Source organism: Oryctolagus cuniculus, chromosome 11 (assembly GCF_051225735.1).
Source record: "Oryctolagus cuniculus isolate XC-2025 breed Fujian yellow rabbit chromosome 11, ASM5122573v1, whole genome shotgun sequence".
Classification (NCBI taxonomy): Eukaryota; Metazoa; Chordata; class Mammalia; order Lagomorpha; family Leporidae; genus Oryctolagus; species Oryctolagus cuniculus.
This window is the reverse complement of record NC_142877.1, coordinates 52867939-52880969: the sequence shown is the minus strand read 5'-3', so window position 1 is coordinate 52880969 and position 13031 is coordinate 52867939. Positions and strand designations below refer to the sequence as shown.

At 44.7% G+C, this 13031-nt stretch overlaps 1 protein-coding gene across 12 annotated transcripts in view; it reads right to left on the bottom strand.

Annotated features, from left to right (window-relative positions):
- Nucleotides 1-13031, bottom strand: part of SPATS2 (spermatogenesis associated serine rich 2) — a 137625-nt gene that overhangs the window by 14720 nt on the left and 109874 nt on the right. For 10 of the 12 annotated variants that reach the window (XM_051845440.3, XM_017341834.4, XM_070052194.2 and 7 more), the window contains one exon: nt 12350-12485. In XM_051845440.3, coding sequence (XP_051701400.1) covers nt 12350-12485 — 136 coding nt within the window. Of the gene's footprint in view, nt 1-1269; nt 1315-12349; nt 12486-13031 lie in introns of all 12 variants that reach the window. The other 2 variants (XR_016216718.1, XR_016216717.1) reach the window with 1 other exon arrangement.

Below are 13031 nucleotides of genomic sequence, written 5' to 3'. Positions count from 1 at the left end.
GTCAACCTGAATCTTGGCTATACGGCTTCCCATCCAGCTTCCTGCTAATGTTCCCGGGAGGCAGCAGAAGATGACCCAAGTGCTTGAGCCTCGGCTGTTGGAAGCATTTGGGGAATGAATCAGCAGATGTGGAAAATCTCCTTATTGCTCTTTCAAATAAATGAAGAAATAAATCTTTTAAAATATTTAAGGGGCCAGTGTTGTGGCATAGCAGGTTAAGCCACTGCCTGCTGGTGTCCCAGCTTCTCCACTTCCAATCCAGCTTACTGCTATGGCCTGGGAAAGCAGCAGGGGATGGCTCAAGTACGTGGGCCCCTACACCCATGTGGGAGACCCAGAAGAAGCTCTGGGATCCTGGCTTTGACTTGGAAAACTCCTGACTGTTGTGGCCATTTGGGGAGTGAACCAGTAGATAGAAGATCTCTCTCTCTCTCTCTCTCATTCTGCCTTTCAAATAAGTAAAAAATGAATCAATCTAAAAATATTTTAAAAAATAAATAGGTTACCTCATTGTGCAACTTATGGTTGCAAATAATCTTCCTTTCCATCCATTTCAGTTTGCTTAGTTGTGTGTGTGTGTGTGTGTGTGTGTGTGTGTATAGTTTTAAAGATTTATGGATTTATTTGAAAGTCAGAGTTACACACAGAGAGCAGGAAAGACAGAGAAAGAGAGTGAGGTCTTCCATCCACTGGTTCACTCCTCACATGGTCCCAGTGGCTGGAGCTGTGCCAATCCGAAGCCAGGAGCCAGGAGCTTCTTCCCGGTCTCCCAAGCAGTGCAGGGGCCCAAGGACTTGGGCCATCTTAGTTGGGGATATATAATTTAATTATTATAATTTTAATCTTGAATGAACATGAAATGTTCCAATTCTTGAAATTTGGAGTTCACTGTGATTTATCCTTTTGAATGGGACTATAACTACGGCGTTAGTAAGAGTTCCATTCTTGTTTCTGATTGTAAAAGCAGTCACATACACACAAATTCAATTTAGCTCAATACGCAATTATGTTAGAATAATGCAGTTAATATGGAAACTGTAGTGTGAGGCAAACAAAAATGTGTAAGGCAGGATCATTTCCTCAAAGATCAAAACCCTCTCTAGGGAGCTGCCAGAGAACACAAGTTTGACAATTGCTATGCATGATGTTAATAAACAGACTTACAACTACACAATTTGGACTGGCATATTAATCCCAAAGCACCAGACTGGTGAGAAGATACAACTATTGTGGGGCAGCAGTACTTTGCTAAGAAAGCAGTTCCCAAACCTTGGTAATATTTTGCTCCAAGAACTCTAGCAGCATTTGAAATACCTAAAAGGCAAAACAAAAGCAGAACTGAAACAGGAGCTGCCGGCCTACAGGGTGACGTCACCTCTCTTCTGCGGCCGAGTACCTTAGGATGCAGACACCGTGCCAGCACGTGACAAATTCCGTCTCTGACAAAGCTTGTAAAATATTTATTAAAAGACTTCAACAAATAAGGAAGCTCTCTACAGCTAGCCATCTCTTATGAAAATCAAATGACATATCTAGCATGGAAATAACGCTCTGCACCACCACAGACTTCTTTTTTTTTTTTTTTTTTTTGGACAGGCAGAGTGGACAGTGAGAGAGAGACAGAGAGAGAAAGGTCTTCCTTTGCCGTTGGTTCACCCTCCAATGGCCGCCGCTGCAGCCGGCGCACCGCGCTGATCCGATGGCAGGAACCAGGATCCAGGTGCTTTTCCTGGTCTCCCATGGGGTGCAGGGCCCAAGCACCTGGGCCATCCTCCACTGCACTCCCTAGCCATAGCAGAGAGCTGGCCTGGAAGAGGGGCAACCGGGACAGAATCCGGCGCCCCAACCGGGACTAGAACCTGGTGTGCCAGCGCCGCAAGGTGGAGGATTAGCCTATTGAGCCACGGCGCCGGCCATCCACCACAGACTTCTCTGTAGCAACGTGAGCTGGCACGCTGTGACATTCCCCCCGTGAGAATGACTACATCTATATAAACCATCTCTGTTTCTTGGCTGACTCACTGGTGACCACAAAACGTTCCCAGGGCAGTGCATGGACAACTATGTGACTCCTCCATTCAAAAATCTAAGTTTGCATTTTCATGCCAGAACAATAAGCAGGTGAGTTCTGCGCTGTGAATGTGTGTGTCAGGTTGCCATCTACCCAAAGTGTCTACTACAGGGTCCTGTGATGTCAGCTCCTTAGATGGGGGAAGCTGGTTAACTGAGACTGTTGGGATACTTTCTTGAAGAAAAACTCAGTTAAATTCTATAATTTCCCATTAAGATGTTAAAATGAATAAATGTTAAACTATTGTAATAATAACTTTTTCACTGAAAGTACATTGTATTGTGATGTTATCATTGACATAGCCATACAATCACCTTACAGAACTATGATATATTTTTAGGTTATTCATGTGCAAACACAGCATTTAGGGGTGATGTATTACTATGTCTGCAACTTCTAAATGGCTAAACCAGCACACAGACACACACACACACACATGTGCACACACACACTTATAATAAAAAGTTGGGAAAATGTGTGCATCACAAGATAAATGGAGAAAACGGCAAGGTTCGAAAGGGAAAAGTAGATTAGGTATAAGGATAGTGTCAGAGACATTTTTTACAATTGAAAATAATAATTGATTGTAACACAGCTTTCTAACAAAAAACTTAAGCTAAAATTTTCCATATTCTCCTGAGCTACATGATAGTCCCAGTCTACACTGGCCAAGAGGTTCAAAGGCACCTATGGTTGAAGCTGTGGTTCTCAATGCCATACCTGTGAGCAGTGAGCCCTCTCAGGGAAGGGTAAAGGCTCACTGGGATGGTCAGACCCTGTCTGTCTCCTCACTTACCCCAAACCTTCAGACACTCAGCTCTTCTCAAGGCTTTCCTGAATGGATAGGCACCATAGCTAGCATCTGGTACTGCTAATGACATTCGCCAAACACTGCTAGAATCCCGTTTGAAGATACTATGAAACCTGGCCTTGATCAGCACAGGGAATTTCCACCTCCCTTCTTCAGTCATGAAAGATGGTTTTCAGTGTCTGACCACATTCCTAAGGGAACAGGCTGGCAGCGGGACAGCAGCATCTCCCTTCCTCCAAAGCCATACCTGCTCATCTTATTCTAAAGCCTCTGCATAATGTAGTTGTCAGAACAGCTCTTCCTACAGCTTTACCATTCACATCCCCAACATATACTGTGTCCATCATTTGGAGCAAATCCTTTAATTAATATGTTTAACACGCAGCTATTGATTCCAGCTCTTGCCTTCAGTAATTCCTTGTTAAAAAATTGTAAATTATCATTTGTGTATGGCTGATGCAGTCAAAAAATATTTTTTTTTTTTTTTTGACAGGCAGAGTGGACAGAGAGAGAGACAGAGAGAGAAAGGTCTTCCTTTGCCGTTGGTTCACCCTCCAATGGCCGCCGCTGCAGCCGGCGCACCGCGCTGATCCGATGGCAGGAGCCAGGATCCAGGTGCTTTTCCTGGTCTCCCATGGGGTGCAGGGCCCAAGCACCTGGGCCATCCTCCACTGCACTCCCTGGCCATAGCAGAGAGCTGGCCTGGAAGAGGGGCAACCGGGACAGAATCCGGCGCCCCGACCGGGACTAGAACCCGGTGTGCCGGCGCCGCAAGGTGGAGGATTAGCCTATTGAGCCACGGCGCCGGCCTTCAAAAAATATTATAATAAAAAAACCTAGCAATTGTACAGTCAATTATTTCAAGGGACAATACTCTAAACCACTCAATAATGTTCTTAGGAAACATTTGTATTTGATTTTACTTGCTTAAAACCTAAAATCTACTTATTCTAATTCCATTAGCCAAGCAAGGCAGAAATTCAAGCAAAGCCAATGCAAATGCCCTTTTTTCCCCCTTTGAAGATGCTTTCCTTTTCCCATATAAAATAACCAAAAGAGGGGTTGATGTTGAGGCTCAATGGGTTAACCATGTCTGCATCGCTGGCATCCCTTGTGGGTTCCACTTCCAGTCTAGCTCCCTGCTAATGCGCCTGGGAAAAGCAGTGGAAGATGGCCCAAGTACTTGAAACCCTGACACCCACGTGGGAGACCTGGAGAAAGCTCCTGGCTCCCAGCTTCCGTCTGGCCCAGCCCTGGCTGTTGAAGCCATTTGGGGAATGAACCACTGGATGGAGATCTTTCTTTCTCTTTCTCTCTTTCCCTCTCTCTCTCTCTCCCTGACTCTGCCTTTCAAATAAAAAATAAATCTTAAAAAAAAAAAAAAAAAGAAGCTAAGAGTATAAGTCACAGTTCTTACGAGGTTCATTTCCAGTGGTCAAAAACAGTTCCACTCTACATTAATCTTAGAGACCACGGGACTTAATAATGGCATTTTATAATATGTTTCAGAAAAAAGAACGAGTAGCAATCTATTACCATGAAGTACACTATTCAAGTTTCCGGTTGCCAGAGAAAAATGGTGCAGGTGTTATACCCACAGCATGAATGGCTGGCCAGATCCTCATTTAAACTGTGGTCTGTCCTTTTAAAATCCTCTCTGGAATTACAGCTCCACTGTCTAAGGCTCCAGAAACAGGGGAGAAATGTGGACAAAGGAGGTAAAGACTGAAGAACAAAGCAAACAGGAACATCAGGTAAGGTGCAGAAGATGGAAGAATGGGTTAATGAAAAAGTATCACTTGATACCAGGTATGACCTTGAACAATTTTTTTTTAGATTTATTTATTTTATTTATTTGAAAGTCAGAGTTACAGAGAGAGAGAAGGAGAGGCAGAGAGAGAGAAAGAGGTCTTCCATCCGCTGATTCACTCCCCAAATGTCCGCAACAGCTGGAGTTGGGCTGATCCAAAGCCAGGAGCCAGGAGTCTCCTCCAGGTCTCCCATGCAGGTGCAGGGGCCCATGGACTTGGGGCATCTTCTACTGCTTTCCCTGGCCATAGCAGAGAGCTGGATCGGAAGTGAAGCAGCCGGATCTTGAACCAGTGCCCATATGGGATGCCGGCACTGCAGGCGGTGGCTTTACCTGCTACACCACAGTGTCGGCCCCAAACAAATTTTTTTTAATGCTCACCTTTTCTCATCTCTAAAATGAGTGCAATACTACAAATGATACTGTTATTTACATTACAGATGCCGTGCATAAAGCATGCAATGAAAGCTCAGTAAATGACAGCACAATTATTACCTTAACTCCTATATTCCTTTTGATTCCTCAGTTTCAGCAGACTACCTGTTTAGGAAAATGCCTTCATATTAACTCTGCTAAATCATTACAGACTCTAGACTATCGCCTAGAAATTAAGCAAACAGGCATACAACGCTAAAACGGTGTATGTAGTCAGAAAGAAATGAATCAAAGATAATTTTAAGGGAAGGGAAAAGTTTAAAGTTATATTAAAAATTACATCCTCACTAGATTACAATTATTAAAAATATGTATGAATATAAAGGACACTAGAACATAAAAATTATGGGGCCGGCATTCTGGTACAGTGGGTATAGCCACCAACAGGCAGAGCCGGAGATTAAAGGATAGCAAGAAGCTTATTGTCCATTAAAACGTAACTACAAGATACCAGAAAATACTATCCAACTTTGACCCTACAGCTAAATTAGCGTGAGTTATGGGATTAGAAACAATCAACTTCTGGTGGGCTTACATAGTGAGTGAGTCAGATCTGAATTTGTTATTTTGGAACACTAGTGCTTGGGCAGCGGTTGGAGTCCTGGGGGCTCTACTTCTGATCCAGCTCCTTGCTGATGTGCTTGAGAAAGCAGAAGATGGCCCAAGTACTTGGGCTCCTCCACCCACATGGGAGACCCAGAAGCAGCTCCTGGCTCCTGGCTTCAGCCTGGCCCAGTCCTGCCTGCTGCAGGCATCTGGGGAGTGAATCAGTGGATTAAAAGATCTCTCTCTTTTTCCCCCCAAAGACTTATTTATCTGAAAGTGACCGAGACAGATGGAGAGAGAGGTATCTTCCATCCACTGAGATGTGACCAAAGAAGAATGGCTTTGCCCTCTTGAATTACAAAATCAAAGGAACACTTACGGTTTTATTTTTCTGAGCTTAAAAAATACTCTCACGAGCTCAGTCAAAATCCTGGTCCTCCCTCATTCTAACGTTCTTCCATAATGAGTAAGTCCCTTAGTCCCCAAGCCCTCCGCAGTGAGGTTTCTCTGACACACAGTCTGTGAGCTGAGGAGCAAATAACGTATGTGGAAGGTGCCAACAGTCTCCAGCCTTCACAGGCTCCTGTGAGGAAGCAAGCCCTGCATGGCAACAGATGAAGACCCACAGGTAATTGGTTCAGAATACATGGGTTCAAATATTGGCTCTGCAACTTAGGCAAACTGCTACTAAAACTCAAATCTCTCTTTTTTTTTTTTTTTAAACAAATTAAAAATATGTGGGACCTGTGTTGTAGCACAGGAAGGTTAAGCCACTGCTTGCAATGCCTGCATACCACATGGGAGTACCAGTTCAAGTCCCATCTTTCTGCTAATGTGCCTGGGAAAGCAGATGATGACACAGGTACTTGGGCCCCTGCCACCCACATGGGAAATCCAGATGGAATTTCTGGTTCTTGGCTTTGGTCTGGACCAGCCCTGGTTATTGCAGCCATTTGGGGAGTGAACCAGCAAATGGAAGATCTCTTTTTCTCTCTGTCTCTCCCTCCCTCTCTTTCTCTCTGTAACTCTGTCTTTCAAATAAATAAATAATCTTTAATAAAATCTATTTTTAATTAAAAATACTCACTTTGCAGGCAAGAAATCAGAATAAATAAGTTAATATAACTGAACATGTTCTGTAAACTGGAAAGTACCCTTCATACATTATCATTTTCACAGATGGCTAAGGAATTAAATTTTAAATCAAAGAACATCAAGAATCATAGAGGCAAGTAGTAACAGAATTAAGACCAAAGTATCAATCATTAAAAAAACTGGAAGGAAGTCCAGAACATCAGTGCTATGTACATTTTGACAATGCAGTGCTACATTAGCATATTCCTTTATTTCTTTCCATTTTAACACTTTTGAAGGTACTTCGGTTCACAAAATGATTTTTAAGCTTTTTGCAACTCTATATAATTTTTTTTTTTTTTTTTTTTTTGGACAGGCAGAGTGAACAGTGAGAGAGAGAGACAGAGAGAAAGGTCTTCCTTTTCCATTGGTTCACCCCCCCAAAGGCCACTGCGGCTGGTGAGCTGCTGCTGACGCACCGTGCTGATCCGAAGCCAGGAGCCAGGTTCTTCTCCTGGTCTCCTAAGTGGGTGCAGGGCCCAAGCACTTGGGCCATCCTCCACTATACTTCCGGGCCACAGCAGAGAGCTGGACTGGAAGAGGAGCAACCGGGACAGAATCTGGCGCCCCAACCGAGACTAGAACCCAGTGTGCCGGCGCCGCAGGCGGAGGATTAGCCTATTGAGCCGTGGCGCCAGCCCTATATAATTTTTTTTTCAAAATGCACCCCCAGCGGGGGAGGTAGGGGCTTTAAGATTTATTTATTTGAAAGAGTTACAGAGAGAGATAGAGACAGAGAGAGAGGTCTCCCATCCACTGGTTCCCTGCCCAGATGCCCACAACGGCCAGAGCTACACCGATCCAAAGCCAGGAGTTAGGAGCTTCTTTTGGGTCTTCCATGTGGGTGCAGGGCCCCAAGCATTTGGGCCACCTTCTATTGCTTTCTAGGCCATAGCAGAGAGCTGGATTGGAAGAGGAGCAGCCAGGACTCGAACTGGTGCCCATATGGGATGCTGGCGCTTCGGGCCAGGGCTTTAACCTACTGTGCCACAGTGCTGACCCCTCCATATGATCTTTACATTTAAGGACTTAAAAGTATTGGTAAGCCTGATTTTACATAAGAAAATAAAAGCTCAAATAAAAGGGTCAGTGAAGAATCAGCCATGAAAAATTTCAAACCACACCACAGATTTATGACTTTATGTGTTGTGTAAGCTCAATTTATTGACAGTCTTTCTCTTACCTAATTCTATTAATAAATATCTTTTGATTTTCATAAAATTGAAATTTTTCTTTTTATTTAAAAGGGGCTGATTCCTGCTAATGCACCTGAGGAAGCAGTGGTTAGGTCCTTGCCACCTACGTAGGTGGAGACCTGGCTGTTGCAGCCACTTGGGGAGTAACCAGAAGACAGAGGCTCTCTGTGTCTCTCCCTCTTGTTCTCTATTGCTCTGCCTTTCAAATAAACACATCTTAATAAAAGGGCAGCTGAGTGGCGTGGCTGTGGGCCTCTCCCACCAACACACTCCCAGGCCCTTCACAGGCCCCGGGCTCTCGCTCCTGTTCACACTCTGCCAACTGCAGTCAACAGCTCCAACCATGTACAGCAGACAAATTTGATCAATTAAAAAGAAAAGTAAACGTGGTTAGAGAGATAATTATTACTAAGGCACCAATAAGAACAGATTTTGAATACTGGAAAGTTTCTGATGTTACCTCCCCACAGATAGGTGTCAACTTTTATATGGTATCCAAGTGAAAGGAGCTATCCATATAATTTCCCTAGTGCCCTGGCGGGGTAATGTAATCTTGGGCTGCAAATCTGTTAGAACTCTGCTTGTTTTTGATATTATAACCAACCCAAAAGTGGCTTCCTAAGTGACATTAACTCCAAGCTCTGGTTTGGTGCCAGAGTTGGTTCACCTGCCAATTACATCTCGAAGTAACAACTACAAAGAACATTGAAATAAGGCAGTTTAAAAACCCCATCGGCCAAAGAGAAGGGCTTCACACCCAGCAGGAGAGGCAGGTAATCTCCTTCCTCACGTTAAATCGACTGGCTTGATACTCCTGCTAATCAGTCCTAAACACACAGTTCTAGGTAGGAAACCATTTCGTTTGTCATTTATTGAAGGAGGCTCCTTCTGCTCAGGTTCCAAGCCAGCAGGAACTCACAAATCTCTTCCTCGGAATGGTGTTTCTTGGATCAGGTTTGTTCTGAGTAGATTTACTTATTGATTTGAAAGGCAGAGTTACAAAAGGAGGCAGAGACAGAGAGACAGACAGAATCTTTCATCTGCTGCTTTACTCCCCAAATAGCCACAACAGCAAGGGCTGGGCCAGGCCAAAGCCAGAAGCCTGGAATTCCATCTGGTCTCCCACATGGGCGCAGGGTCCCAAGGACTTGGGCCATCTTCTGCTGTTTTCCCAGGTACATTAGCAGGGAACTGGATCAGAAGTAGAGTAGCCAGGACTTGAATTGGTGCCCCTTTAGGAGGCCAGTGTCATGGGAGGCAGCTCAACCTGCTGTGCCACAATAAAGGCACCTAATTTGGTTCTTAAGTCTCTTCCATTTTCAGAAAAATCTTTTATAAAATGCAAATGCTCTCCAGAGAGGAGCTATGGTTTAAATAGCAGTTACCACCTTACCATCTATCCAAGAGTTAAGAAATGAATGTTTAGCTTAGCGGTTAAAATGTCCCAAATAGAGTACCTGAATTCAAAAAAGAGTTATGGCTCCTGACTCTGGCATCCTGCTAACGCACAACCTGGGAGGCAGCAGATGATGATGGTTCAAGTAGGCTACCCATGTGGGAGACCTGGATTGCAGGCCTGACTTCCAGTCCAGCTTCAGCAGCTGCGGGCATTTGAACAGTGAACCAGCAGATGGGAGATTTCTCTCTCTCTCAAATAAATAAATAAATAAATAAAATTTTAAAAAGACAGAGAGGTCTTCCATCTGCTGGTTCACTCCAGAAAATGGCTACAACGGCTACAGCTGGTCTGATCTAAAGCCAAGAGCCTGAAGCTTCCTCCAGGTCTCCCATGTAGCTCCAGGGTTCCAAGCACTTGCGTCAACTTCCGCTGCTTTCCCAGGCCATCAGCAGGGAGCTGGATCAGAAGTGGAGCAGCTGAACTCGAACCGTGCTCATATGGGATGCTGGCGCCGCAGGTGGAGGCTTAACCTATTAAGCCACAGCGCCGGTCCCATAAATAAAAATTTTAACAATATATCTAACAGTTAAAAACAGCCTTGCCGTTATAGGAAACAGAATATATTTCTCTCTCAAAAAGATTCTATAGTCAAGGCCGGCGCCGTGGCTCACTAGGCTAATCCTCCGCCTAGCGGCGCCGGCACACCAGGTTCTAGTCCCGGTTGGGGCGCCGGATTCTGTCCCGGTTGCCCCTCTTCCAGGCCAGCCCTCTGCTGTGGCCAGGGAGTGCAGTGGAGGATGGCCCAGGTGCTTGGGCCCTGCACCCCATGGGAGACCAGGAAAAGCACCTGGCTCCTGGCATCGGATCAGCGCGGTGCGCCGGCCGCAGCGCACCGGCCGCAGCGGCCATTGGAGGGTGAACCAACGGCAAAGGAAGACCTTTCTCTCTGTCTCTCTCACTGTCCACTCTGCCTGTCAAAAAAAAAAAAAAAAAAAAAAAAAAGATTCTATAGTCAAATACATTTGAGAAACACCCATAATATAGCTTTCTATACAATTCATGATGTACATTAGCATTAAAAAGGCACTGAAAGGTGGTATTGTGGGGCAGTGGTTAAACTGCTATTTGTTATCTGCAATCCATATAGGAGCATGGGGATTCAAGCTCTCTCACCTCAGCTAATGCACACCCTGGGAAGAAGCAGCAGGTGATGGCTCAAGTACTTGGTTCACCATCCATTAACGTAGGAGACCTGGATAGAGTTCTGGGACCCTGGCTTTAGTCTGGCCCAGTCCCAGCTCTTGCAGGCATTTGGGAATGAATCAGTAGATGGAAGACCTCTTTCTCTCTCTTTCAAATAAATGAAAATAAATAAAAAACAACTTTAAAGCCTCTGAGAAGTCCAGCAGAAAATTTTAAAAAGTATTTTCAGGGCCGGTGCCGTGGCTTAATAGGCTAATCCTCCGCCTTGCGGCGCCAGCACACCAGGTTCTAGTTCCGGTCGGGGCACCGGATTCTGTCCCAGTTGCCCCTCTTCCAGGTCAGCTCTCTGCTGTGGCCCAGGAATGCAGTGGAGGATGGTCCAAGTCCTTGGCCCTGCACCTGCATGGGAGACCAGGATAAGTACCTGGCTCCTGCCATCGGATCAGCGCGATGCGCCGGCCGCAGCGCGCCGGCCGCGGCGGCCATTGGAGGGTGAACCAACGGCAAAGGAAGACCTTTCTCTCTGTCTCTCTCTCTCACTGTCTACTCTGCCTGTCAAAAAAAAAAAAAAAAAAAAAAAGTAAATCAATGGTTAATGATAGAGCACAGAAGAGACCTCTGGGGTGAGGGGCATTAGGAGGGCTGAAAGGACGCAGGAAGGCAAAGCTACCTCTTTCCTACTTTGTAATTGTTAAAAATGTCACAAGGTGGGCGCTGTGACAGAGTACGTTAATCAGCACCTGGGATGCCTGCCTCTCATCCTGGAGTGCCTGGGATGGAGTCCCATCTCTGCTTCCAGTCCAGCTTCCTGCTAATGTGCCTAGGGGACAACAAATGATGGCCCAAGTTATTGGGTCCTTGCCACCCACATGGGAGATCTGGACAGAGTTCCTGGCTCCTGGCTGTTGTTGGCATCTGGGGAGTGAACCAGCAGATGGAAGATCTCTTTCTCGGACTTCTCTCTCTGTCACTTTGCCTTTCAAATACATCTATACATACATCTTAAAACAAAATATCATGTCATTTGTTATGGACCCCCGATTAAAAAAAGACCCTAAAGTAAAGACTGTATTATCTACTCTATAATTATTTGTCCTTTCCAAATTATACTCATTTCTAAAGTTTCATGTGTTCTCTGTACCACTCATTCCCACGTTGTGACCAAAAAATCAAAAAAAAAAAGAAAAAAAAAAGGAGAGAGGGAGAGAGAGAGAGAGAGAGAGAGAGAAAGAAAGAACAAACAGAAAGGGGCAGGTATTTTGCCTAGCACTTAAGTCACTGCTTGGGATACCTGTATCCCACATCTCATAGGTGCCTGGTTCAAGTCCTGGCTCCTCCACTTCCAATCCAGCTTCCTGCTAATAGACATCATGGGAGGCAACAGGTAATGGCTCAAGTATTTGGGTCCCTGCCACCCATGTGGGAGACCTGGAGGGAGCTCTAGGCTCCTTGGCTGTTGCAGGCATTTAGGGAGTGAACTAGAGGAAGGAAACAACCTCCCTCTATATGTTCCTGTCTTTTTCTGCCTTTCAAATAAAACAAAAATAAGTCAGTGAATAACAACAACAACCTAGAAAGTCTAAAAAAAAAAGAGAAGCTGAAAGCTAGATATTTCACAGGATTCAGACCTGTCTCCACTATGAAGAGTCGTTTGAAACTGGGAATTAAATGACTTGATGAATGGCTAGCCATCTTTATAAACGATCATTTTTGTGTTACTGTTATCAACTGCAGTTTAACTTACCAGCTCTGCAATTCAGCAAAAGCTTGCTTCATTTTCTTAATGGAAGCATCCATCTCTTCTTTAACTACAACTCGATATCGCGCAAGAGATACTGTGCAGCGCTGGAGGTCTTTTACTGATTTTTCAATATTGGAACCTTGGGAAAAAAACTCAAGAATTAATAAGAAAGAACACAATCTGACAGTTGAAGTGGAATGCCACATGGAATATGACTGCTTCCTCAGTGACCACCCTCCTCACAAAAATCTGACATCTCCATAGGTTTTCAAAAAAATAAGCATCCTGGTCAAGATGCAGGAACAAAAGTTGGATTTATCCTCCTCTCTTAAACAACTGAAACATACACATACAATATATGAAACTGGTTTTCAGACAATGGACAACACTTAGCACTTTTCCTCTAAGAAAACAAATAAATGAATGAGGCAACTGCCCCAACCTACTGCTTCAAGAGCCTCTCCAAGCTGCAAGGCAAACAAAAAATCCTGAAGTGAACCTGACAGTCTCATTGAATCCTGGGGACAGACAGAGCACGCAGAGCCAAGGCAGACAGAGTCCTGCAGAGAGCTATAGAAAGATGAGAACTCTGCACAGAGACCTACTGAAGATTCTAGTATTTGTAGTACTCAAACGGGAGAGAACCACTGGAAAGGAACAGGCAAGAGAATTTACAGAGCTCACC